The sequence below is a fragment of the Anomalospiza imberbis genome, unplaced genomic scaffold, assembly GCF_031753505.1.
Source record: "Anomalospiza imberbis isolate Cuckoo-Finch-1a 21T00152 unplaced genomic scaffold, ASM3175350v1 scaffold_476, whole genome shotgun sequence".
In the NCBI taxonomy this organism is placed as follows: domain Eukaryota; kingdom Metazoa; phylum Chordata; class Aves; order Passeriformes; family Viduidae; genus Anomalospiza; species Anomalospiza imberbis.
The window spans coordinates 24,822-47,535 of NW_027100084.1; the positions used below are offsets into that span (position 1 = coordinate 24,822).

Sequence of the window (22,714 nt, forward strand, 5' to 3'; positions counted from 1 at the left end):
CAGTTTGCTCCCAGTTACCCCAGTTCAGTCCCAGTTCAGTCCCAGTTCAGTCCCAGTTCACTCCCAGTTCCCCCACTTCAGTACCAGTTTGCTCCCAGTTCCCCCAGTTCAGTCCCAGTTCACTCCCAGTTTGCTCCCAGTTCAGTCCCAGTTCACTCCCAGTTCCCCCACTTCAGTACCAGTTTGCTCCCAGTTCCCCCAGTTCACTCCCAATTTGCTCCCAGTTCCCCCAGTTCACTCCCAGTTTGCTCCCAGTTCCCCCAGTTCACTCCCAGTTTGCTCCCAGTTACACCAGTTCAATTCCAGTTCATTCCCAGTTCCCCCAGTCCAGTCACAGTTTGGTCCTGGTTACCCCAGTTTGCTCCCAGTTTGGTCCCAGTTCCTCCACTTCAGTCCCAGTTACCCCAGTACAGTCCCAGTTCGCCCCCAGTTACCCCAGTTCGCTCCCAGTTCACTCCCAGTTACCCCAGTTTGCTCCCAGTTCCCCCAGTTCAGTCCCAGTTACCCCAGTTCAGTCCCAGTTCGCTCCCAGTTACCCCAGTTCACTCCCAGTTACCCCAGTTCGCTCCCAGTTCAGTCCCAGTTACCCCAGTTCACTCCCAGTTACCCCAGTTCGCTCCCAGTTCAGTCCCAGTTCCCCCAGTTCAGTCCCAGTTACCCCAGTTCAGTCCCAGTTCGCTCCTAGTTCCCCCAGTTCACTCCCAGTTCCCCCAGTTCACTCCCAATTACCCCAGTTCAGTCCCAGTTCAGTCCCAGTTCCCCCAGTTCGCTCCCAGTTCAGTCCCAGTTCAGTCCCAGTTCCCCCAGTTCGCTCCCAGTTCAGTCCCAGTTACCTCAGTTCACTCCCAGTTCCCCCAGTTCAGTCCCAGTTACCCCAGTTCGCTCCTAGTTCAGTCCCAGTTCGCTCCCGTTTTCCCCCCGGAAGTCGCCGCCGGCCTCGCGCCGCTCACGTGACCGCGCCTCCCCTTTGGCCCCGCCCCCGTTGCCGCGGCAACCGCACCGGTTTTCCCGCCGACCACGTGACCCCGCCCCGATTAATCTCAGCCAATCAGCGCGCGGGAAAGCGGCGCGCGAGGCGGCAGGCCCCCATGGGCGCCGCCATGTTGGGGGGGGGGCGGCGGCCCCGCCGCGGTTTTGGGGAGTCCCCGTTTCAAATGGCGGCCCCGGGGGCCGGCGCGGGCTCCGGGCCCCTCCCGCTGCTCCCACCCCGTGCCCCCCTCCCCACGCCCCCCGTCACCGGGGCGCCAACGACACCGGGGCCTGAACGGGGCTGCGGGCCTTTATTGAAAGGTCAAAGGTCAGCGGGCACAGCACGGGGGGTCCCTGAGGCGGCCGCGGGGTCACAGTGCAAAGGTCACGGCCGGGGAGAGGGCAGAGGTCAAAGGTCAGCACTGGAATCCCCACAGGAGAGCAGAGGTCAAAGGTCAGCAGAGGAGAGCAGGGGTCAAAGGTCAGCATGAGGTCACCGGGAGGTCCCTGAGGTTGAGGCCACCGAGAGAGGGCGGAGGGCCAGCAGAGGGGTCACCCAGGGGTCACGCAGGGGTCAGAGGGCACAAAGAAGGGTCCTAGAGAAGGCACAGAGAGGTCAGAGATCACCCAGGGGTCAGAGGTCACCCAGAGGTCACAAAGAAGGGTCATAGAGAGGTCACACAGGGGTCACAGGTGACACAGGGGTCAGAGGTCACACGGGGTCACCCAGAGGTCATGCAGGGGTCACCCAGAGGTCAGGGGTCACCCAGAAATAAGAGGTCACACAGAGGTCGCACAGAGGTCACCCAGGGGTCAGAGGTCAGGCCAGGCGGCAGCCGCGGGGGCGTGGCCGGGGCTGGGGCCGGGGGCGTGGCTGGGCGTGGCCCGGGGGGGCCCCGGGGGGGCGGAGCTGTGGGGGGATGGGGAGGGGCTCCCCCAGGAACAGCCCCTCCCACGAGGAGGACGAGGAGGAGGAGGAGGAGGATGAAGGCCAGCGGGGGCCGCCCCTCCCCCGCCGCCGCCCGGGGGGGGAGCCCCGGGGGGGGGAGGGGCAGGGCCCGGGGGCGGGAGGGGAGGGGCAGGGGGCGGGGCCGGGGGCGGGGCCCAGCTCCGGCAGGGACAGGCGGCGGGGGAGGGGCCGGGGGTGGGGGAGGGGCTGGGGACCGCCCTGGCGGGAGCGGGGCCACGAGCCTGCGGGGGAGGGGCACGTGGTGAGCCTCCCAGTTAACACCAGTTATCCCAGTTAACCCCAGTTATCCCAGTTAACACCAGTTATCCCAGTTAACACCAGTTACCCCAGTTATCCCAGTTATCCCAGTTAACACCAGTTATCCCAGTTATCCCAGTTATCCCAGTTAACACCAGTTATCCCAGTTATCCCAGTTATCCCAGTTAACCCCAGTTATCCCAGTTATCCCAGTTATCCCAGTTAACACCAGTTATCCCAGTTACCCCAGTTAACACCAGTTATCCCAGTTAACACCAATTATCCCAGTTATCCCAGTTAACCCCAGTTATCCCAGTTAACCCCAGTTATCCCAGTTATCCCAGTTAACCCCAGTTAACACCAGTTATCCCAGTTAACCCCAGTTATCCCAGTTATCCCAGTTAGCCCCAGTTATCCCAGTTAACCCCAGTTATCCCAGTTAACACCAGTTATCCCAGTTATCCCAGTTATCCCAGTTATCCCAGTTAACACCAGTTATCCCAGTTAACACCAGTTATCCCAGTTATCCCAGTTAACACCAGTTATCCCAGTTAACACCAGTTATCCCAGTTTACCCCAATTATCCCAGTTATCCCAGTTAACACCAGTTATCCCAGTTATCCCAGTTAACACCAGTTAACACCAGTTATCCCAGATAACACCAGTTAACACCAGTTAACACCAGTTATCCCAGTTAACCCCAGTTAGTTATCCCAGTTATCCCAGTTAACCCCAGTTATCCCAGTTAACCCCAGTTATCCCAGTTATCTCAGTTAACCCCAGTTATCCCAGTTAACCCCAGTTATCCCAGTTAACCCCAGTTATCCCAGTTAACACCAGTTATCCCAGTTATCCCAGTTAACCCAGTTAACACCAGTTATCCCAGTTATCCCAGTTATCCCAGTTACCCCAGTTATCCCAGTTAACACCAGTTACCCCAGTTATCCCAGTTAACCCCAGTTACCCCAGTTAACCCCAGTTATCCCAGTTAACACCAGTTAACACCAGTTATCCCAGTTAACCCGTTATCCCAGTTAACACCAGTTATCCCAGTTAACACCAGTTATCCCAGTTATCCCAGTTTACCCCAATTATCCCAGTTATCCCAGTTAACACCAGTTATCCCAGTTATCCCAGTTAACACCAGTTAACACCAGTTATCCCAGTTATCCCAGTTGTTATCCCAGTTATCCCAGTTAACACCAGTTATCCCAGTTAACACCAGTTATCCCAGTTAACCCCAGTTATCCCAGTTATCCCAGTTTACCCCAATTATCCCAGTTATCCCAGTTAACACCAGTTATCCCAGTTATCCCAGTTAACCCCAGTTACCCCAGTTAACCCCAGTTATCCCAGTTAACACCAGTTATCCCAGTTATCCCAGTTATCCCAGTTAACCCCAGTTACCCCAGTTAACACCAGTTATCCCAGTTATCCCAGTTAACACCAATTATCCCAGTTAACCCCAGTTAACCCCAGTTATCCCAGTTAACACCAGTTACCCCAGTTATCCCCAGTTAACACCAGTTACCCCAGTTATCCCAGTTAACACCAGTTATCCCAGTTAACCCCAGTTATCCCAGTTAACACCAGTTATCCCAGTTATCCCAGTTAACACCAATTATCCCAGTTAACCCCAGTTAACCCCAGTTATCCCAGTTAACACCAGTTATCCCAGTTATCCCAGTTAACACCAGTTATCCCAGTTAACCCCAGTTATCCCAGTTAACACCAGTTATCCCAGTTATCCCAGTTATCCCAGTTAACACCAATTATCCCAGTTAACACCAGTTATCCCAGTTAACACCAGTTATCCCAGTTATCCCAGTTAACCCCAGTTAACACCAGTTATCCCAGTTAACCCCAGTTATCCCAGTTATCCCAGTTAGCCCCAGTTATCCCAGTTAACACCAGTTATCCCAGTTAACACCAGTTAACCCCAGTTATCCCAGTTAACCCCAGTTAACACCAGTTGTCCCAGTTATCCCAGTTAGCCCCAGTTTATTCCAGTTAATCCCTGTTACCCCAGGGAATCTTCCCAGTTGATCCCAGTTAATCCCAATTAGCCCAGGGAACCTTCCCAGTTAACACCAGTTAATCCCAGTGAACCTCCACAGTTAATCCCAGTGAACCCCAGTTTATCCCAGTCAATCCCAGTTACCTCAGTTTATCCCAGTTAATCCCAGTTAGTCCCAGTTAACCCCAGTGAACTCCAGTCCCTCCCAATTTTCTCCCAGTCCCTCCCAGTCCCCCCCAGTCTCTCCCAGTCCCCCCCAATCCCTCTCCCAGTCCTCCCAGTCCCCCCAATCCCTCTCCCAGTCCCCCCAGTGTCCCCCAATCCCTCTCCCAGTGCTCCCAATCCCTCTCCCAGTCCCCCTACTCCTCTCCCAATCCCCCCAATCCCTTTCCCAGTGCTCCCAGTCCCTCTCCCAATCCCCCCAGTCCCTCTCCCAGTCCCCCCAATCCCTCTCCCAGTGCTCCCAATCCCTCTCCCAGTCCCCCAATCCCTCTCCCAGTCCCCCAGTCCCTTTCCCAGTGCTCCCAGTCCCTCTCCCAATCCCCCCAATCCCTCTCCCAGTCCCCCAGTTCCTCTCCCAGTGCTCCCAGTCCCTCTCCCAGTCCCCCAGTCCCTCTCCCAGTGCTCCCAGTCCCTCTCCCAATCCCCCCAATCCCTCTCCCAGTCCCCCAATCCCTCTCCCAGTCCCCCAGTCCCTCTCCCAATCCCCCCAATCCCTCTCCCAGTGCTCCCAGTCCCTCTCCCAATCCCCCCAGTCCCTCTCCCAGTGCTCCCAGTCCCTCTCCCAGTCCCCCAGTCCCTCTCCCAGTGCTCCCAGTCCCTCTCCCAATCCCCCCAATCCCTTTCCCAGTCCCCCAGTCCCACTCCCAGTCCCCCAGTCCCTCTCCCAGTCCCCCACTCCTCTCCCAATCCCCCCAGTCCCTCTCCCAGTGTCCCCAGTGTCCCCAGTGTCCCCAGTGTCCCCAGTGTCCCCAGTCCCTCTCCCAGTGTCCCCAGTGTCCCCAGTGTCCCCAGTGTCCCCAGTGTCCCCAGTCCCTCTCCCAGTGTCCCCAGTGTCCCCAGTGTCCCCAGTGTCCCCAGTGTCCCCAGTGCCCCGTGGCCGCTCACCGGCCGGGGCTGTCGCTGCCCAGCTCCGCCGCCGGGGGGCGCAGCGCGGGCTGGGCGGGGCGCAGCGCCGCGAGCAGAAGATGCGGCCCCCCCGCGGCAGGAACGGCGCGCCCAGCAGGGGGCGCCCGCAGGCGGCGCACCGGAAACAGCCCGGCACGGCGTGCCAGTGCTGCCCCCTGTGGGACACGTGCGGGCACTGCAGCTCTGCGGACAGGGAGGGACAGCGGGGACAGTGAGGAACAGTGGGGGGACAATGGGGACAGTGAAGGGACAATGGGGACAGTGGGGACAGTGGGGACAGTGAGGGACAGTGGGGACAATGGGGACAGTGGGGACAGTGAGGGGACAATGGGGACAAGGGGGACAGGGAGGGACAATGGGGACAGTGGGGACACAGAGAGGACAATGCGGACAGGGAGGGACAATGGGGACAGGGAGGGGACAATGGGGACAATGGGGACAGGGAGGGACAATGGGGACAGTGGGGAACAGGGAGGGACAGTGGGGACAGGGGGGGACAATGGGGACAATGGGGGGGACAATGAGGGACAATGGGGACAGGGAGGGACAGTGGGGAACAGAGGAGGTTGCAGTGCTGCCCCCTGTGGGTGACGTGGAGATACTGCACCTCTGGGGACACTGGGGACACTGGGGAACAGGGGGGGACACAGAGGGGACACTGGGGACACTGGGGAACAGGGAGGGAGACAGAGGGGACACTGGGGACACTGGGGAACAGGGAGGGAGACAGAGGGGACACTGGGGACACTGGGGAACAGGGAGGGACACAAAGGGGACACTGGGGACACTGGGGGACAGGGAGGGACACAAAGGGGACACTGGGGACACTGGGGGACAGGGAGGGACACAGAGGGGACACTGGGGACACTGGGGGACAGGGAGGGACACAGAGGGGACACTGGGGACACTGGGGGACACTGGGGGACAGGGAGGGACACTGGGGGACACTGGGGGACAGGGAGGGACACTGGGGGACACTGGGGACACTGGGGACACTGGGGACAGGGAGGGACACTGGGGGACACTGGGGACACTGGGGACACTGGGGACAGGGAGGGACACTGCGGGACACTGGGGGACACTGGGGACAGGGAGGGACACTGGGGGACAGTGGGGGACCCGCAGCCCCCGGCGCCCCCCTCACCGATGGGGTCCCCGCAGGTGTCGCACAGGTGGGCGCGGCGGGCGCGGCAGGGGGGGCACAGGGGCTGCCCCCCCGGCCCGGGCAGCTGCCGCGGCTCCAGGGGCCCCTCGCACTCCAGGCAGCGCAGGTGGCGCAGGTGCCAGCGGCGCCCCCCGGCCTCGGCCCAGCGCCCCCCGAAAATCAGCTGAGGGCACAGAGCGGGGTCAGTGACACAGAGACCCCCCCAGAGCCCCCCGAAAATCAGCTGGGGGCACAGAGCGGGGTCAGTGACACAGAGACCCCCCCAGAGCCCCCCGAAAATCAGCTGGGGGCACAGAGCGGGGTCAGTGACACAGAGACCCCCCAGAGCCCCCCGAAAATCATCTGGGGGGCACAGAGCGGGGTCAGTGACACAGAGACCCCCCCAGAGCCCCCCGAAAATCATCTGGGGGCACAGAGCGGGGTCAGTGACACAGAGACCCCCCAGAGCCCCCCGAAAATCAGCTGGGGGGCACAGAGCGGGGTCAGTGACACAGAGACCCCCCAGAGCCCCCCAAAAATCAGCTGGGGGCACAGAGCGGGGTCAGTGATACAGAGACCCCCCCAGAACCCCCCAAAAATCAGCTGGGGGGCACACGCTAGAGGGGGAGGGTCAGTGCCAGAGCCCCCCCAGTGTCCCCCAACCCCTTTAATGTCCCAAAAAACCCTAAGAGCCCCCCAGAGGACCCCAAAAATTCCCTAAGGGGCACCAAGGGGGCGGTGGGGGGGAATCAGAGCCCAAAGAACCCCGCGGCCCCACAGAAGCACCCAGAGCACCCCATAACCCCCCACAGCACCCCATAACCCCCCACAGCACCCCCCAGCGCCCCATAACCCCCCACAGCACCCCATAACCCCCCACAGCACCCTACAGCGCCCCATAACCCCCCACAGCACCCTACAGAACCCCATAACCCCCCACAGCACCCCATAACCCCCACAGCACCTCATAGTGCCCCATAACCCCCCACAGCACCCCCCAGCACCCCATAACCCCCCACAGCACCCCATAGCGCCCCATAACCACACTGAGCACCCCATACCCACCCCAAAACCATCCTGAGCGCCCCACAACCACCCCATAACCACACTGAACACCCCATAACCACCCCATAACCACATGGAGCACTCCATAATCACCCCATAACTACATTGAGTACCCCATAACCACACTGATCACCCCATACCCACCCCATAACCACACTGAACACCCCATAACCACCCCATAACCACATGGAGCACTCCATAATCACCCCATAACCACACTGAGCACCCCATACCCACCCCGTAACTGCTCCCAGCACCCCATAACCACCCTGAACACCCCATACCCACCCCATAACTACACTGAACACCCCATAACCACCCCATAACCACCCCATAGCCACCCCAAATACCCCATACCCACCCCATAACCCCACTGTACAACCCTTAACCACCCCATAACCACATGGAGCACTCCATAATCACCCCATAACTACATTGAGCACCCCATAACCACACTGATCACCCCATACCCACCCCATAACTGCTCCCAGCACCCCATAACCACCCTGAACACCCCATATCCCCCCATAACCACCCCATAACTACTCCATCACCACCCCATAACCACCCTGAACACCCCATAACCACCCCATAACCACCCTGAACACCCCATAACCACCCCATAACCACCCTGAGCAACCTATATCCCCCCATACCCACCCCATAACTACACTGAACACCCCATAACCACCCCATAACCACCCCATAGCCACCCCAAATACCCCATACCCACCCCATAACCCCACTGTACACCCCTTAACCACTCATAACCACATGGAGCACTCCATAATCACCCCATAACCACACTGAGAACCCCATACCCACCCCATAACTGCTCCCAGCACCCCATAACCACCCTGAACACCCCATAACCACCCTGAGCACCCCATATCCCCCCATAACCACCCTATAACCACACTGAGCACCCCATAACCACACTGAGACCCCATAACCACCCCATAACCACACTCAGCACCCCATAACCACCCCATAACCACCCTATAACCACACGGAGCACCCCATAACCACCCCATAACCACCCCATAACCACACTGAGCACCCCATAACCACCTCATAACCACCCTGAGCACCCCATATCCCCCCATAACCACCCTGAACACCCCATATCCCCCCATAACCACCCCATAACCACACTGAGCACCCCATAACCACCCTATAACCACCCTGAGCACCCCATATCCCCCCATAACCACCCTGAACACCCCATATCCCCCCATAACCACCCCATAACCACACTGAGCACCCCATAACCACCCCATAACCACACTGAGCACCCCATATCCCCCCATAACCACCCTATAACCACACTGAGCACCCCATAACCACACTGAGACCCCATAACCACCCCATAACCACCCTGAGCACCCCACATCCCCCCATAACCACCCCATAACCACACTGAGCACCCCATAACCACCTCATAACCACCCTGAGCACCCCATATCCCCCCATAACCACCCCATAACCACACTGAGCACCCCATAACCACCTCATAACCACCCTGAGCACCCCATATCCCCCCATAACCACCCCATAACCACACTGAGCACCCCATAACCACCTCATAACCACCCTGAGCACCCCATATCCCCCCATAACCACCCTATAACCACACGGAGCACCCCATAACCACCCCATAACCACACTGAGCACCCCATAACCACCCCATAACCACCCTGAGCACCACATATCCCCCCATAACCTCCCTATAAGCACACTGAGCACCCCATAACCACCCTATAACCACACTGAGCACCCCATAACCACCCTATAACCACCCTGAGCACCCCATATCCCCCCATAACCACCCTATAACCACACTGAGCACCCCATAACCACACTGAGACCCCATAACCACCCCATAACCACCCTATAACCATCCTGAGCACCCCATACCCCCCATAGCCCCCCGTACCCCCCCGCAGCCCCGCACCTCGTCGCAGGCGGGGCAGCGGTGCCGCACGCTGTCGCCGTGGTCCCTCCCGCAGAGCAGCCGCCCCCCGGCGCCCCCGGGGCAGAAGTAGACCAGGTCCACCAGGGGCTGCTGGCACCGCTGGCAGCGGAAGCAGCGCGGGTGCCAGCACAGCCCGAGCCCCGCCCGCGCCGCGAACACCGCCAGGGTGCCACCCTGCACCGCGCCGCCGCACTGCGGGCACACGGGAGAAACCCCGAGGACTTAGGGGCGGGTTTGGGGTGGGTCCGGGTGGTTATGGGGTGGTTATGGGGTGCTGAAGGTGGTTATAGGGTGGCTATGGGGTGGTTATGGGGTGGTTATGGGGTGCTGAGGGTGGTTATGGGGTGGCTATGGGGTGGTTATGGGTGGTTATGGGGCGGTTATGGGGTGCTGAGGGCAGTTATGGGGTGCTGAGGGTGATTTTGGGGTGGCTATGGGGTGGTTATAGGGTGCTGAGGGTGATTTTGGGGTGGATATGGGTAGTTATGGGGTGCTGAGGGTGGTTATGGGGTGGCTATGGGGTGGTTATGGGTGGTTATGGGGTGCTGAAGGTGGTTATAGGGTGGCTATGGGGTGGTTATGGGTGGTTATGGGGTGCTGAGGGTGGTTATGGGGTGGCTATGGGGTGGTTATGGGTGGTTATGTGGCGGTTATGGGTGGTTATGGGGCGGCTATGGGGTGCTGAGGGCAGTTATGGGGTGCTGAGGGTGATTTTGGGGTGGTTATGGGGTGGCTATGGGGTGGTTATAGGGTGCTGAGGGTGATTTTGGGGTGGTTATGGGTGGTTATGGGGTGCTGAGGGTGGTTATGGGGTGGCTATGGGGTGGTTATGGGTGATTATGGGGCGGTTATGGGGTGCTGAGGGCAGTTATGGGGTGCTGAGGGTGATTTTGGGGTGGATATAGGTGGATATGGGGTGCTGAGGGTGGCTATGGGGTGGCTATGGGGTGGTTATAGGGTGCTGAGGGTGATTTTGGGGTGGATATGGGTAGTTATGGGGTGCTGAGGGTGGTTATAGGGTGGCTATGGGGTGGTTATGAGTGGTTATGGGGTGCTGAGGGTGGTTATGGGGTGGTTATGGGTGGTTATGTGGCGGTTATGGGTGGTTATGGGGCGGCTATGGGGTGCTGAGGGCAGTTATGGGGTGCTGAGGGTGATTTTGGGGTGGTTATGGGGTGGCTATGGGGTGGTTATAGGGTGCTGAGGGTGATTTTGGGGTGGATATGGGTAGTTATGGGGTGCTGAGGGTGGTTATGGGGTGGCTATGGGGTGGTTATGGGTGGTTATGGGGTGCTGAGGGTGGTTATGGGGCGGTTATGGGGTGCTGAGGGCAGTTATGGGGTGCTGAGGGTGATTTTGGGGTGGATATAGGTGGATATGGGGTGCTGAGTGTGGTTATGGGGTGGCTATGGGGTGCTTATAGGGTGCTGAGGGTGATTTTGGGGTGGATATGGGTGGTTATGGGGTGGCTTTGGGGTGCTGAGGGTGGTTATGGGGTGGCTATGGGTGGTTATGGGGTGCTGAGGCCGGTTATGGGGTGGCTATGTGGTGGTTATGTGTGGTTATGGGGTGCTGAGGGCAGTTATGGGGTGCTGAGAGTGATTTTGGGGTGGTTATGGGGTGGCTATGGGGTGGTTATGTGTGGTTATGGGGTGCTGAGGGTGATTTTGGGGTGGATATAGGTGGTGATGGGTGGTTATGGGGTGGTTATAGGGTGGTTTTGGGGTGCTGAGGGCGGTTATGGGGTGGTTATGGGTGGTTATGGGGTGGATATGGGTGGTTATGGGGTGCTGAGGGCAGTTATGGGGTGCTGAGAGTGATTTTGGGGTGGTTATGGGGCGGTTATGGGGTGGTTATGGGTGGTTATGGGGTGGTTATGGGGTGCTGAAGGTGATTTTGGGGTGCTGAGTGTGGTTATGGGGCAGTTATGGGGTGCAGAGGTTGATTTTGGGGTGCTGAGTGTGGTTATGGGGCAGTTATGGGGTGCAGAGGGTGATTTTGGGGTGCTGAGTGTGGTTATGGGGTGGCTATGGGGTGCAGAGGGTGATTTTGGGGTGCTGAGGGTGGTTATGAGGGGATATGGGGTGCAGAGGTTGATTTTGGGGTGCTGAGTGTGGTTATGGGGCAGTTATGGGGTGCAGAGGGTGATTTTGGGGTGCTGAGGGTGGTTATGGGGTGGTTATGGGGCACTTTTTGTGGTTCCCCCCCATTTTTTGGGGCTCCACCCCCCAAGTTTGGGGTTTCCCACCCGTTTTGGGGGCCCCATGTGCCCTTCTCGTGTTCCCTCACCCCAAAATTTTAAGTTCGCCTTCCCTGATTTTGGGGTCCCCCAACATATCCAGGCCTCGACTCCTATTTTGGGGTTCCCCACTCCCCTTTTTGGGGTTCCCCTCTCATTTTGGGGCTTCTCACCCCCATTTTTGGCTCCTACAGGACTTTTTTTGGGGGTTCCCATTTTTGGGGTCCCCGTTTTTGGAAGTCCCGTTTTCAGGGGTGCTGTTTTTGGGGTGCCCTTATTGGGCCTGTTTTTAGGGTTCCCATTTTTGGGGTGCTCTTATGTGGCCCGTTTTTGAGGTGCCCATTTTTGGGGGTGCCATTTTTTGGGGTTCCCATTTTTGGGTTCAAATTTTTGGGGTGCGCATTTTTGGGGTGCGCATTTTTGGGGTTCCCATTTTGGGGTCCCGTTTTTGGGGTGCCCGGTTTTGGCCCGTTTTTGGGGTGCCATTTTTGGGGTTCCCTTTTTGGGGTTCCCATTTTTGGGGTTCCCATTTTTGAGAGTTCCCGTTTTTGGGGTTCCCATTTTTTGGGGGGTTCCCATTTTTGGGGTCCCCATTTTTGGGGTTCCCGTTTTTTGGGGTTCCCGTTTTTTGGGTGCCCATTTGGGGGGGTTCCCATTTTTTGGGGATTCCCATGTTTTGGGGATTCCTATTTTTTGGGGATTCCTATTTTTGGGATTCCCTTTTTTTAGAGGGGTTCCTATTTTTGGGATTCCCTTTTTTTGGAGGGGTTCCCATTTTTGGAATTCCCATTTTTGGGGCGCCCGTTTTTGGGGTGCCCCCACCTGCTGGCAGACGGCCCCGACGCTGGTGAGGGGGAGGGGCCGGACGCTCCCTTGGCCCAAATTTTCCCTTTTTCGGCGCTGGGCGAAAAGTTTCATTTCCCGACGCTCGACCTCATCCAGGTCGTGGCAGAACTCGGGCTGGGAAGGGGTGGGAGAAGCTCAGACCCCCCAAAAAATCCCCAAATCCCCCCAAAATCCCCCAAAACTACCTAGGAACACCGAACCCAACCCTGAACAACCCTCAAACAACCCAAATCACCCCAAAAACGCTCTCCAGGAACATAAACTGACCCCAAAAATGCCCTCAAACAACCCAAAACTGCCCCAAAAATGCCCCTGAACAACCCAAAACTGCCCCAAAAAACACCTTCAAACAACCCAAACCACCCTAAAAATGCCCTCAAACAACCCAAAACTGCCTCAAAAAACCCCCAAACAACCCAAACCACCCCAAAAACGCTCTCCAGGAACCCAAATTCACCCAAAAATGCCCTTGAGCAACCCAAATCCTCCCAAAAATGCTCTCCAGGAGCTCAAAACCACCACAAAAACGCCCTCAAACAACCCAAAACTGCCCGAAAAACATCAAACAACCCAAATCCCCCCAAAATGCTCTCCAGAAACTAAAATTCATGCCAAATACACCTTCAAACAACCCAAACCACCCCAAAAATGCTCTTGAGGAACCCAAACCACCCCAAAAATGCCCTTGAGGAACCCAAACCACCCCAAAAATGCTCTTGAGGAACCCAAACCACCCCAAAAACGCCCTCAAACAACCCAAAACTGCCCACAAATACATCAAAGAACACTAAATTGCCCCAAAAACTCCCTCCAGAATCCCAAAACGCCCCAATAAACAACCTTGAACAACCCAAACCACCCCAAAAACGCCCTCAAACAACACAAACCACCCCAAAAAAGCTCTGCAGGAACCTAAACCCACCCCAAAACGCCCTCAAACAACCCAAAACTGCCCCAAAAATGCCCCTGAACAACCCAAACCAAATTCCCCAAAAAACGCTCCCCTGGAGCCCAAACCACCCCAAAAAACGCCCTCGAACAACCCAAAACTGCCTCAAAAATGCCCCTGAACAACCCAAAACTGCCCCAAAAACACCTTCAAACAACCCAAATCCCCCAAAAACGCTCTCCAGGAACCCAAACCACCCCAAAAACGCCCTCAAACAACCCAAACCACCCCAAAAACATCCTCAAACAACCCAAACCACCCCAAAAACGCTCTCCAGGAACCCAAACCACCCCAAAAACGTCCTCAAACAACGCAAAACTGCCCCCAAAAAACATCAAACAACCCAAACCACCCCAAAAACGCTCTCCAGGAACCCAAATTCACCCAAAAACGCCCTCAAACAACCTAAAACTGCCTCAAAAAAACCCAAACAACCCAAATCCCCCAAAAACGCTCTCCAGGAACCCAAACCACCCCAAAAACGCCCTCAAACAAATCAAAACTGCCCCAAAAAAAACCTTCAAACAACCGAAATCCCCCAAAAAACGCTCTCCAGGAACCCAAATTCACCCCAAAAATGCCCTTGAGCAACCCAAACCCTCCCAAAAATGCTCTCCAAGAACACAAAACCACCCCAAAAACGCCCTCAAACAACCCGAAACGCCCCAAAAACGCCCTTGAGCAACCCAAAACTGCCCCAAAAATACCTTCAAACAACCCAAACCACCCCAAAAAAACGCCCTCCAGGAACCCAAATTCACCCCAAAAACGCCCTTGAACAACCCAAACCACCCCAAAAATGCTCTCCAAGAGCTCAAAACCACCCCAAAAACGCCCTCAAACAACCCAAATTCACCCAAAAACGCCCTTGAACAACCCAAACCCCCGGTCCCCCCCCGGACCCCCGGCACCCCCAAACCTTCCGGACCCCTCCGGTACCCCCAGCACCCCCCTGGAGCCCCAGGAACCCCCGAACCCCCCGGATTCCCGAGACCCCCAAACCCTCGAAGCCCCCCAGGACCCCCGGTACCTCCCGAACCCCCCCCGGTACCCCCGAACCCCCAGACCCTCCCAGTACCCCCAGACCCCCCTGGTACCCCCGAACCTCCCCGGTACCCCCGAAGCCTCTGGTACCCCAGACCCCCCCCGGTACCCCCAGACCCTTCCGTTACCCCCGAACCCCCGGTACCCCTGAACCTCCCCGGTACCCCCAAACCCCCCCGGTACCCCCAGACCCTTCCGTTACCCCCCGAACCCCCGGTACCCCCGAACCTCCCCGGTACCCCCGAACCCCCCCGGTACCCCCTAATCCCCAGACCCCCCGGTACCCCCGAACCCCCGTGGAGCCCCTGGTACCCCCGGTCACTCCCGGTACCCCCGAACCCCCCGGTACCCCCAGTACCCCTGGCTCCACCAGGACCCCCAGGACCCCCCGGTGCCCCCGGTCCCCCCAGGACCCCCGGTTCCCCGGTACCCCAGGACCCCCCGGTGCCCCCGGTCCCCCCAGGACCCCCGGTTCCCCGGTACCCCAGGACCCCCCGGTGCCCCCGAACCCCCTGGTCCCCCCCGGTCCCCTCAGTCCCCCCAGGACTCCCGGTGCCCCCGGTCCCCCCAGGACCCCCGGTTCCCCGGTACCCCAGGACCCCCCGGTCTCCCCGGTTCCCCGGTACCTCCAGGTCGTGCGGGGGCAGCTGCCGCAGCAGCTCCCGCAGCCGGTGCCGCTCGCCGGGACTGCGCATGCGCGGCACCAGCGCGGGCGGGAGCTGCGCGAAATACTGACACACCTGCGGAGGGGCGGGGCTTAACGGGAGGGGCGGGGCTTAACGGGAGGGGCGGGGCTTAACGGGAGCTGCGCGAAGTACTGACACACCTGCGGAGGGGCGGGGCTTAACGGGAGGGGCGGGGCTTAACGGGAGGGGCGGGGCTTAACGGGAGGGGGCGGGGCCTAACGGGAGCAGCGAGGGGTACTGACACACCTGCGGAGGGGCGGGGCTTAACGGGAGGGGCGGGGGCTTAACGGGAGCTGCGCGAAGTACTGACACACCTGCGGAGGGGCGGGGGCTTAACGGGAGGGGCGGGGCTTAACGGGAGGGGCGGGGCCTAACGGGAGCAGCGAGGGGTACTGACACACCTGCGGAGGGGCGGGGCTTAACGGGAGGGGCGGGGCTTAACAAAACAGCAAGGAGTACTGACACACCTGAGGGAGGGGCGGGGCTTAACGGGAGGGGCGGGGCTTAACTGGAGGGGCGGAGCCTAACGGGAGCAGCGAGGAGTACTGACACACCTGCGGAGGGGCGGGGCTTAACGGGAGGGGCGGAGCCTAACGGGAGCAGCGAGGAGTACTGACACACCTGCGGAGGGGCAGGACTTAACGCGGTGGGCGGGACTAAACGCGGTGGGCGGGGCTTAATGGGAGCAGTGAGTAGTACTGACACACCTGCAGAGGGGCGGGGCTTAATGGGAGCAGTGGGTAGTACTGACACACCTGCGGAAGGGCGGAGCTTAATGATATGGGCGGGGCTTAGCAGGGTGTGACACGAGGGGCGTGGCCTCAGTGGAACAGATGGGGAGGGCGGGGCTTGGCAGGGTGGGGCTTCAGAGCAGTGTCACATGATGGGCGGGGCTTGGGGGGGCGTGGCCGAATGGGCGGGGTTTGATGGGGCAGGACTGGGACGCTCTGGGTCACCTGTGGAGAAGGGGGGTGGGGCTTAGAGGGGCGTGACTGGATGGGGTGGGGCTGACTGGGTGGGGCCCACGGAGGGCGTGGCTTCACCGTGGGGTGGGGCAGGTGACAAAATCCCGCATGGGGAAATGGGGCGGGGCCTAACCAGTGGGTGTGGCCTGCAGGGAGGTGTGGCCCACAGGAGGGTGTGGCTCAGATGGGGCGGGGCTTTGTGGGGGCGGAGCTTCACCGAGAAACCCACCTGATAGGAGAGGCGGAAAAATGTGGGCGGGGCTCAACAGGGGCTGGGGCAGGTGGGAGGGGCTTCCTGCAGATGGGGTGGAGCTTCAAAAGGTGGGTGGGGCTTGTCAGGGCATGGCCTGGTGAGGGGGCGGGGCTTGTGGCATCCCCGGGGGGTGTTGGGGTCTGTGAAAGGGTCAGGAGGGGTCCGGGGGGGGGTCAGATCATTTTGGGGGGCTCCGATTGGGGGATCCCCATCCTTGAGAGGTTTTTGGGGGGTGCTGGGAGGGGTGGGGGACATGGAGGGGGGGGTCCCCATCCCTTGGGGGTTTTTGGGGGGTCCCAGGGGGATTGGGGGACATGGAGGGGGGTCCCCATCCCTTGGGGGTTTTTGGGGGTCCCAGGGGGATTGGGGGACATGGAGGGGGGGTCCCCATCCCTTGGGGGTTTTTGGGGTCCCGGTGGGGGTGGGGCACTGGGGGTTACCTGGTCGGGGCTGAGGCCGGGGGGGGGCCCAGGCGAACTCCTCGGGGGAGCACCCCGAATCCTCGGAGCCGGGGGGAGGGTGGGACTCGGGGAGCAGCCGGGCCAGGACCCCCTGCAGGGCCGGGGGGACCCCGCCCCCCACGTGCTCCCCCCGCGGGCACTTGCAGTGCTGGCAGAGCTTCCTGGGGGGACCCCAAAATCCCTCAGGGGAGCCCCACAATCGGGCATGGGGAACCCCAAAATCCGTCAGGGGGAAGCCCAATATATGGCAATGGGGAACCCCAAAATTGGTGACGGGGAACCCCAAAATCCGCCCGGGGAACCCCAAAATTGGTCATGGAGTGCCCCAAAATCCGTCAGGGTGGACCCCAAAATCGGGCATGGTGGGCACCCCAAAATCCCCGTCCCAGTTCCGGGTCACCCCAAAATCCCCGTCCCACCCCAGGGGGTGACTGGGGACACCCCCAAAATCCCCATCCCTGCCCCGGGTCACCCCAAAATCCCCGTCCTACCCCAGGGGGTGACTGGGGACACCCCAAAATCCCCATCCCTGCCCCGGGGACACCCCAAAATCCCCTCCCAGCCCCGGGGACACCCCAAAATCGCGGCCTCACCTCCAGGGGTGCTCCTGGAAGCCGGGGCAGAGCTCGCGGCACGCCCGGCACGGCCGGCCCCGCTCGGGGTCCTCGGCCTGGGGGCACCCCAAAATCAGCCTCGGGACACCCCAAAACCGCCCGAGCCCCCCTTTGCTGTGCCCTCTCAGAGATTTCGGGGGGTTTGGGGGGGATTTGGGGGTATTCTGGGGGGCAAAGTGCCCTCCAAAACCCCAGAGTCCCCCAAAACACCCAAAGCCCCCCCCAAAACCCTAGAGCCCCCCAAAAGCCCAAAGCGCCTCCAAAACCCCAGAGACCCCAAAACCCGAGCCCCCCCAAAACCCCAAAGTTCCCCCCAAAAACCCCAGAGCCCCCCAAACCTCAAAGTGCCCCCAAGACCCCAAAACGCCCCCCAAAACCCCAAAGCGCTCCCCAAAACCCCAGGCCCCCCAAAACCCCTAAACCCTAAAGTGCCCCCCAAAAACCCCAAACCGCCCCAAAACCCCAGAGCTCCCCAAACCCCGAAGTGTCCCTAAAACCCCCAAAGTGCCCCCCAAAACCCCCAAAGTGCCCCCCAAAACCCCCAAAGCGCCCCCGCTCACGGCGCGCCCCGATCGCCGCCGCCGGGACCCCCGGGTGAACATGGCGGGCCTTGGCCACGCCCCTCCGCGCAGACCACGCCCTTATTCACCGTAGGCCACGCCCCCTAACAGAAGACCACGCCTCCACCACGCCCACTCAGCATAGACCACGCCCATAGCGCTGGTTCCGCCCCTGTGTTGCCTGGCAACCGGTAAACCACGCCCCATATGTGAGATGGCCACGCCCACCAGGTTGGCCACGCCCCTCTTTTAAAGCGTAGGGGCGGGGCTCGGGGGGATTTGGGGTTTTGGGGGATTTGGGGGTTTTTGGGGAGTTTTAATGTTTGGGATTTTGGGGTTTGGGGTTTTTCGGGATTTTTGGGGGGTTTTTGGGGGACTTCAGGGATTTGGGGCATTGGGGGGGGTTTGGGGTTCTGGGATTTGGGGGATTTTGGGGGTCTTCAGGGATTTGGGGGTTTTTGGGGAGTTTTAATGTTTGGGATTTTGGGGGATTTTGGGGTTATGGGTTTTTCGGGATTTTTGGGGGTTTTGGGGGGACTTCAGGGATTTGGGGCTTTGGGGGGGTTTGGGGGTTCAGGGATTTGGGGGATTTTGGGAGGTTCTGAGGGATTTTGGGGGGTTCAGAGATTTGGAGATAGTTTGGGGATTGTGGGGGTTTGGGGGTTCAGGGATTTTGGGGATTTTGGGAGATTCTGAGGGATTTTGGGGGGTTCAGGGATTTGGAGATAGTTTGGGGATTGTGGGGGTTTGGGGTTTTAGGGGTTTTGGGCGGATTTTGGGGCGTGTTGGGATTTTGGGGGTTCAGGGCGTTTGGGGTTTTTTGGGGGGGTTTGGAGGTTCAGGGGCTTTGGGGGTTCACTGGGGTTTGGGGGGGTTCTGGGGGATTTGGGGAGTTTTGGGGGGCTCAGGGCATTTTGGGGACTCAAGGGCTTTAGGGATTTTTGGGGGGCTCTGGGGATTTTTGGGGGGCTCAGAGGTTTGGGGATTTTGGGGGTTCAGGGGCTTTGGGGGATTTTTGGGGATCTCGGGGGATTTTTGGGGGTTCAGGGGGTTTGGGGGATTTTTGGGGATCTCGGGGGATTTTGGGGGCTCAGGGGCTTTGTGGGATTTTGGGGATTCAGGGTGTTTGGGGATTTTTGGGGATCTCGGGGGATTTTTGGGGGTTCAGGGTGTTTGGGGATTTTTGGGGATCTCGGGGGATTTTGGGGTTTCAGGGGGTTTGGGGACTTTTGGGGGGCTTTGGGGGATTTTGGGGGTTCAGGGGGTTTGGGGACTTTTGGGGGGCTTTGGGGGATTTTGGGGGTTCAGGGGGTTTGGGGGTTCAGGGGGTTTGGGGGGGCTCAGAGGGCTCAGGAGCATTTTGCGGATTTGGGGGCGTTCCGAGCATTTTTGGGGGTTCGGGCGGGGGTGGGCGTGGCTGTGGGCGGAGCCTCCGCGCTCCAAGCCCCGCCCCTCCAATTTCTCGGGTTTTGGGGGGCCCCGGTTTGGGGGGACCCTCAGTGCTCTAGGTTCGTCCTCAGTGCGGGACAACAGGTGAGGGAGAGGGGATTTGGGGGGATTTTTAGGGGATCTGGGGGATTTTGGGGGGATTTGGGGGGTTTTGGGGGGATTTTTGGGGGGTTTTGGGGGGATTTTGGGGGGAATTTTAGGGGATTTGGGGGGGATTTTGGGAGTTTTGGGGAGATTTTGGGGAGATTTTTGGGGGGGTGGGGGGAATTTCGGGGGATTTTTGGGGATTCGGGGAGATTTGGGTGGAATTAGGGGTTTTGGGGAGGATTTTTAGGGGATTTTGGGGGGAATTTTAGGGGATTTTGGGGGGATTTTGGAGTTTGGGGGGATTTTGGGGGGATTTTTGGGGGGTTGGGGGGAATTTCGGGGGATTTCGGGGGATTTTGGGGGATTCGTGGAGTTTTCGGGGGAATTAGGGGGTTTGGGGTGGATTTCTAGGGGATTTTGGGGAGAATTTGGGGAGAATTTGGGGGATTTTGCGGGGAATTTTAGGGGATTTTCCGGGGTTTGGGGGATTTGGGGGGGATTTTGGGAGTTTTGGGGGATTTGGGGGAGGTTTTCGGGGGATTTTGGGGAGGTTTTCGGGGGATTTGGGGCACTTTGGCAGATTTTGGGGGATTTGGGGTGAGTTGGGAATATTGTCGGAGGATCTTGGGGGGGGTCGGGGCGGATTACGGGGCGATTTTTAGGGGATCGGAGGGATTTGGGGAATTTTGGGGGGATTTGGATGGATTTAGGGGATCTGGGGGATTGTGGGGGATTTTTGGGGTTTGGGGGATTTGGGGCCTTTTGGGGGGGATTTGGGAGGATTTTGGGGAGGTTTCAGGGGGATTGAGGGTTTTTTTTGGGGGGGGATTTGGGGTTTTTTTGGGGTTATTTGGGGGGGGTTGGGTTTTTTTAGGGTTATTTGGGGGTTTTGGGGTTTTCCTGGGGTTTTTTTTTTGGGGGGTGGAGTTTTTTGGGGTTATTTAGGGGTTTTGGGTTTTTTTGGGGGATTATTTGGGGGTTGAGGGTTTTTTTGGGGGTTATTTGGTGGTTTTTTTGGGGGGTTTTGGGGTTTTTTGAGGTTGTTTGGGGGGGTTGGGTTTTTGTGGGGTTATTTGGGTTTTTTGGGAGGTTTTTTTGGGTTATTTGGGGGAGCTGGGGTTTTTTGGGGGGTTTGGGGTTTTTTGGGGGGGTTTTGGGGGTAATTTGGGGGGTTTCTGCGGTTTTGGGGGGCCGGGCCACCCCAAATTCCCTCCCTGCCCTGAGGTCACGTGACCCCGCGGGCTCCAGGTGTCGGGGGCTGATAAGGGGGGGGGAGGGGCTGATAAGGAGGGTGGGGGGGGGAGGGGCCACACCCACCCCAAAACCCCCAAAAAACCCCCAAAAACGGGGCGGAGGCTCCCGGGTGGGGCTGGGGGGAGGGGCGGATTTGGGGGTCCTGGGGGGGTTTTGGGGGGAATCCTGCGGGATTTTGGGGTGCTCGGGGTTTTGGGGGAGTCCTGGGTTTTTTTTAGGGGGGACTGGGGCGGTTTTGAGGGGTCCTGGGGAGGTTTTGGGGTCCCGGGGGGATTTCTGGGGGGTCCTGGGGAGGTTTTGGGGTCCCTGGGGGATTTTGGGGGGTTCTGGGGACTTTTTTGGGGGGTCCAGGAGGAGGTTTTGGGGTCCCGGAGGGGTTTTGGGGGGTCCGGAGGAGGGTTTGGGGTCCCGGAGGGGGGGTTTTGGGGCGCCTGGGGGGTTTTTGGGGTGCTTGGGGGTTTTGGGGGTTCCTGGCGGGATTTTGGGGGGTGCTGGGGGGGGTTTTGGGGTGCAGGACCCCCCGACCTCCCCTTTTCTGTCCAATGGCAGCGATTTTGGGGGGATTTGGGGGGATTTTGGGGCCGTTTGGGGTTGAGAAGCACCAGTGGGATTTGGGGGGGGAGGTTTGGGGGGGTTTGGGGTTTTTGGGGTGCCGGACCCCCCCTGAACCCCCCTTTTTTGCCCCCCCCAGCACCCCCATGGCCGCCCTGCTGCGCTGCCCCGTCCTGGCCCGGCACCCGCGGCTGCTGCGAGCGCTGGCCACGGCCCCGCCGCGCCCGCAGCCCGGTACCCCCCGCCCCAAATCGGGGAGACCCCTGACCCCAAATTGGGGGATCCCCCTGACCCCAAATCGGGGACCCCCCTGACCCCAAATGGGGGACCCCGGACTCCATATCGGGGGACCCCAAATCGGGGACCCCCCTGACCCCAAAACTTAGAGGAACCCCCTGACCCCAAATTGGGGATCCCCCTGACCCCAAATTCGAGACCCCGACCCCGAATCGGGTACCCCCCTGACCCCAAATCCGAGACCCCGACTCAGAGAGACCCCGACCCCAAACCATAGAGAGAACCCCCATGACCCCAAATTGGGGGATCCCCCTGACCCCAAATCCAAGACCCTGACCCCAAATCGGGGAGACCCCCTGACCCCAAATCTTAGGGGACCCCCCCTGACTCCAAACCTTAGGGGACCCCCCCTGACCCCAAATCCAAGACCCTGACCCCAAACTGGGGAGACCCCCTGACCCCAAACCTTAGAGGAACCCCCTGACCCTAAATTGGAGGATCCCCCTGACCCCAAATCCGAGACCCCGACCCCAAATTGGGGGAACCCCTGACCCCAAACCTTAGGGGAATTCCCTGACCCTAAATTGGAGGATCCCCCTGACCCCAAATCCGAGACCCCGACCCCAAATCGGGGACCCCCCTGACCCCAAATCGTGGACCCCAAATCGGGGAGACCCCAAATCAGAGAGACCCCGACCCCAAACCATAGGAGAACCCCCATGACCCCGAACTGGGGGATCCCCCTGACCCCAAATCCAAGACCCCGACCCCAAATCGGGGAGACCCCTGACCCCAAATCTTAGGGACTCCCCCTGACCCCAAATTGGGGGATCCCCCTGACCCCAAATCGGGGACCCCCCTGACCCCAATCGGGGAGACCCCGACCACAAACCATAGGAGAACTCCCATGACCCCAAATTGGGGGATCCCCCTGACCCCAAATCCAAGACCCTGACCCCAAATTGGGGAGACCCCTGACCCCAAATCTTAGAGGAACCCCCTGACCCCAAATC

The 22,714-nt window shown here is 59.5% G+C and overlaps 1 protein-coding gene across 1 annotated transcript; it reads right to left on the reverse strand.

Annotated features, from left to right (window-relative positions):
• Positions 1-1,521: 1,521 nt before the first annotated feature.
• LOC137466934 (prickle planar cell polarity protein 3-like) lies at positions 1,522-17,054 on the reverse strand. Its single transcript, XM_068178531.1, has 7 exons — positions 16,928-17,054; positions 15,210-15,323; positions 12,567-12,704; positions 9,485-9,697; positions 6,466-6,649; positions 5,301-5,504; positions 1,522-1,565 (listed from the first exon to the last, which is right to left on the reverse strand). The coding sequence occupies exons 2-7, from the start codon at positions 15,276-15,278 to the stop codon at positions 1,522-1,524; spliced, it is 852 nt and encodes a 283-aa protein (XP_068034632.1). The 5' UTR covers positions 15,279-15,323; positions 16,928-17,054.
• Between the last annotated feature and the right edge of the window lie 5,660 nt (positions 17,055-22,714).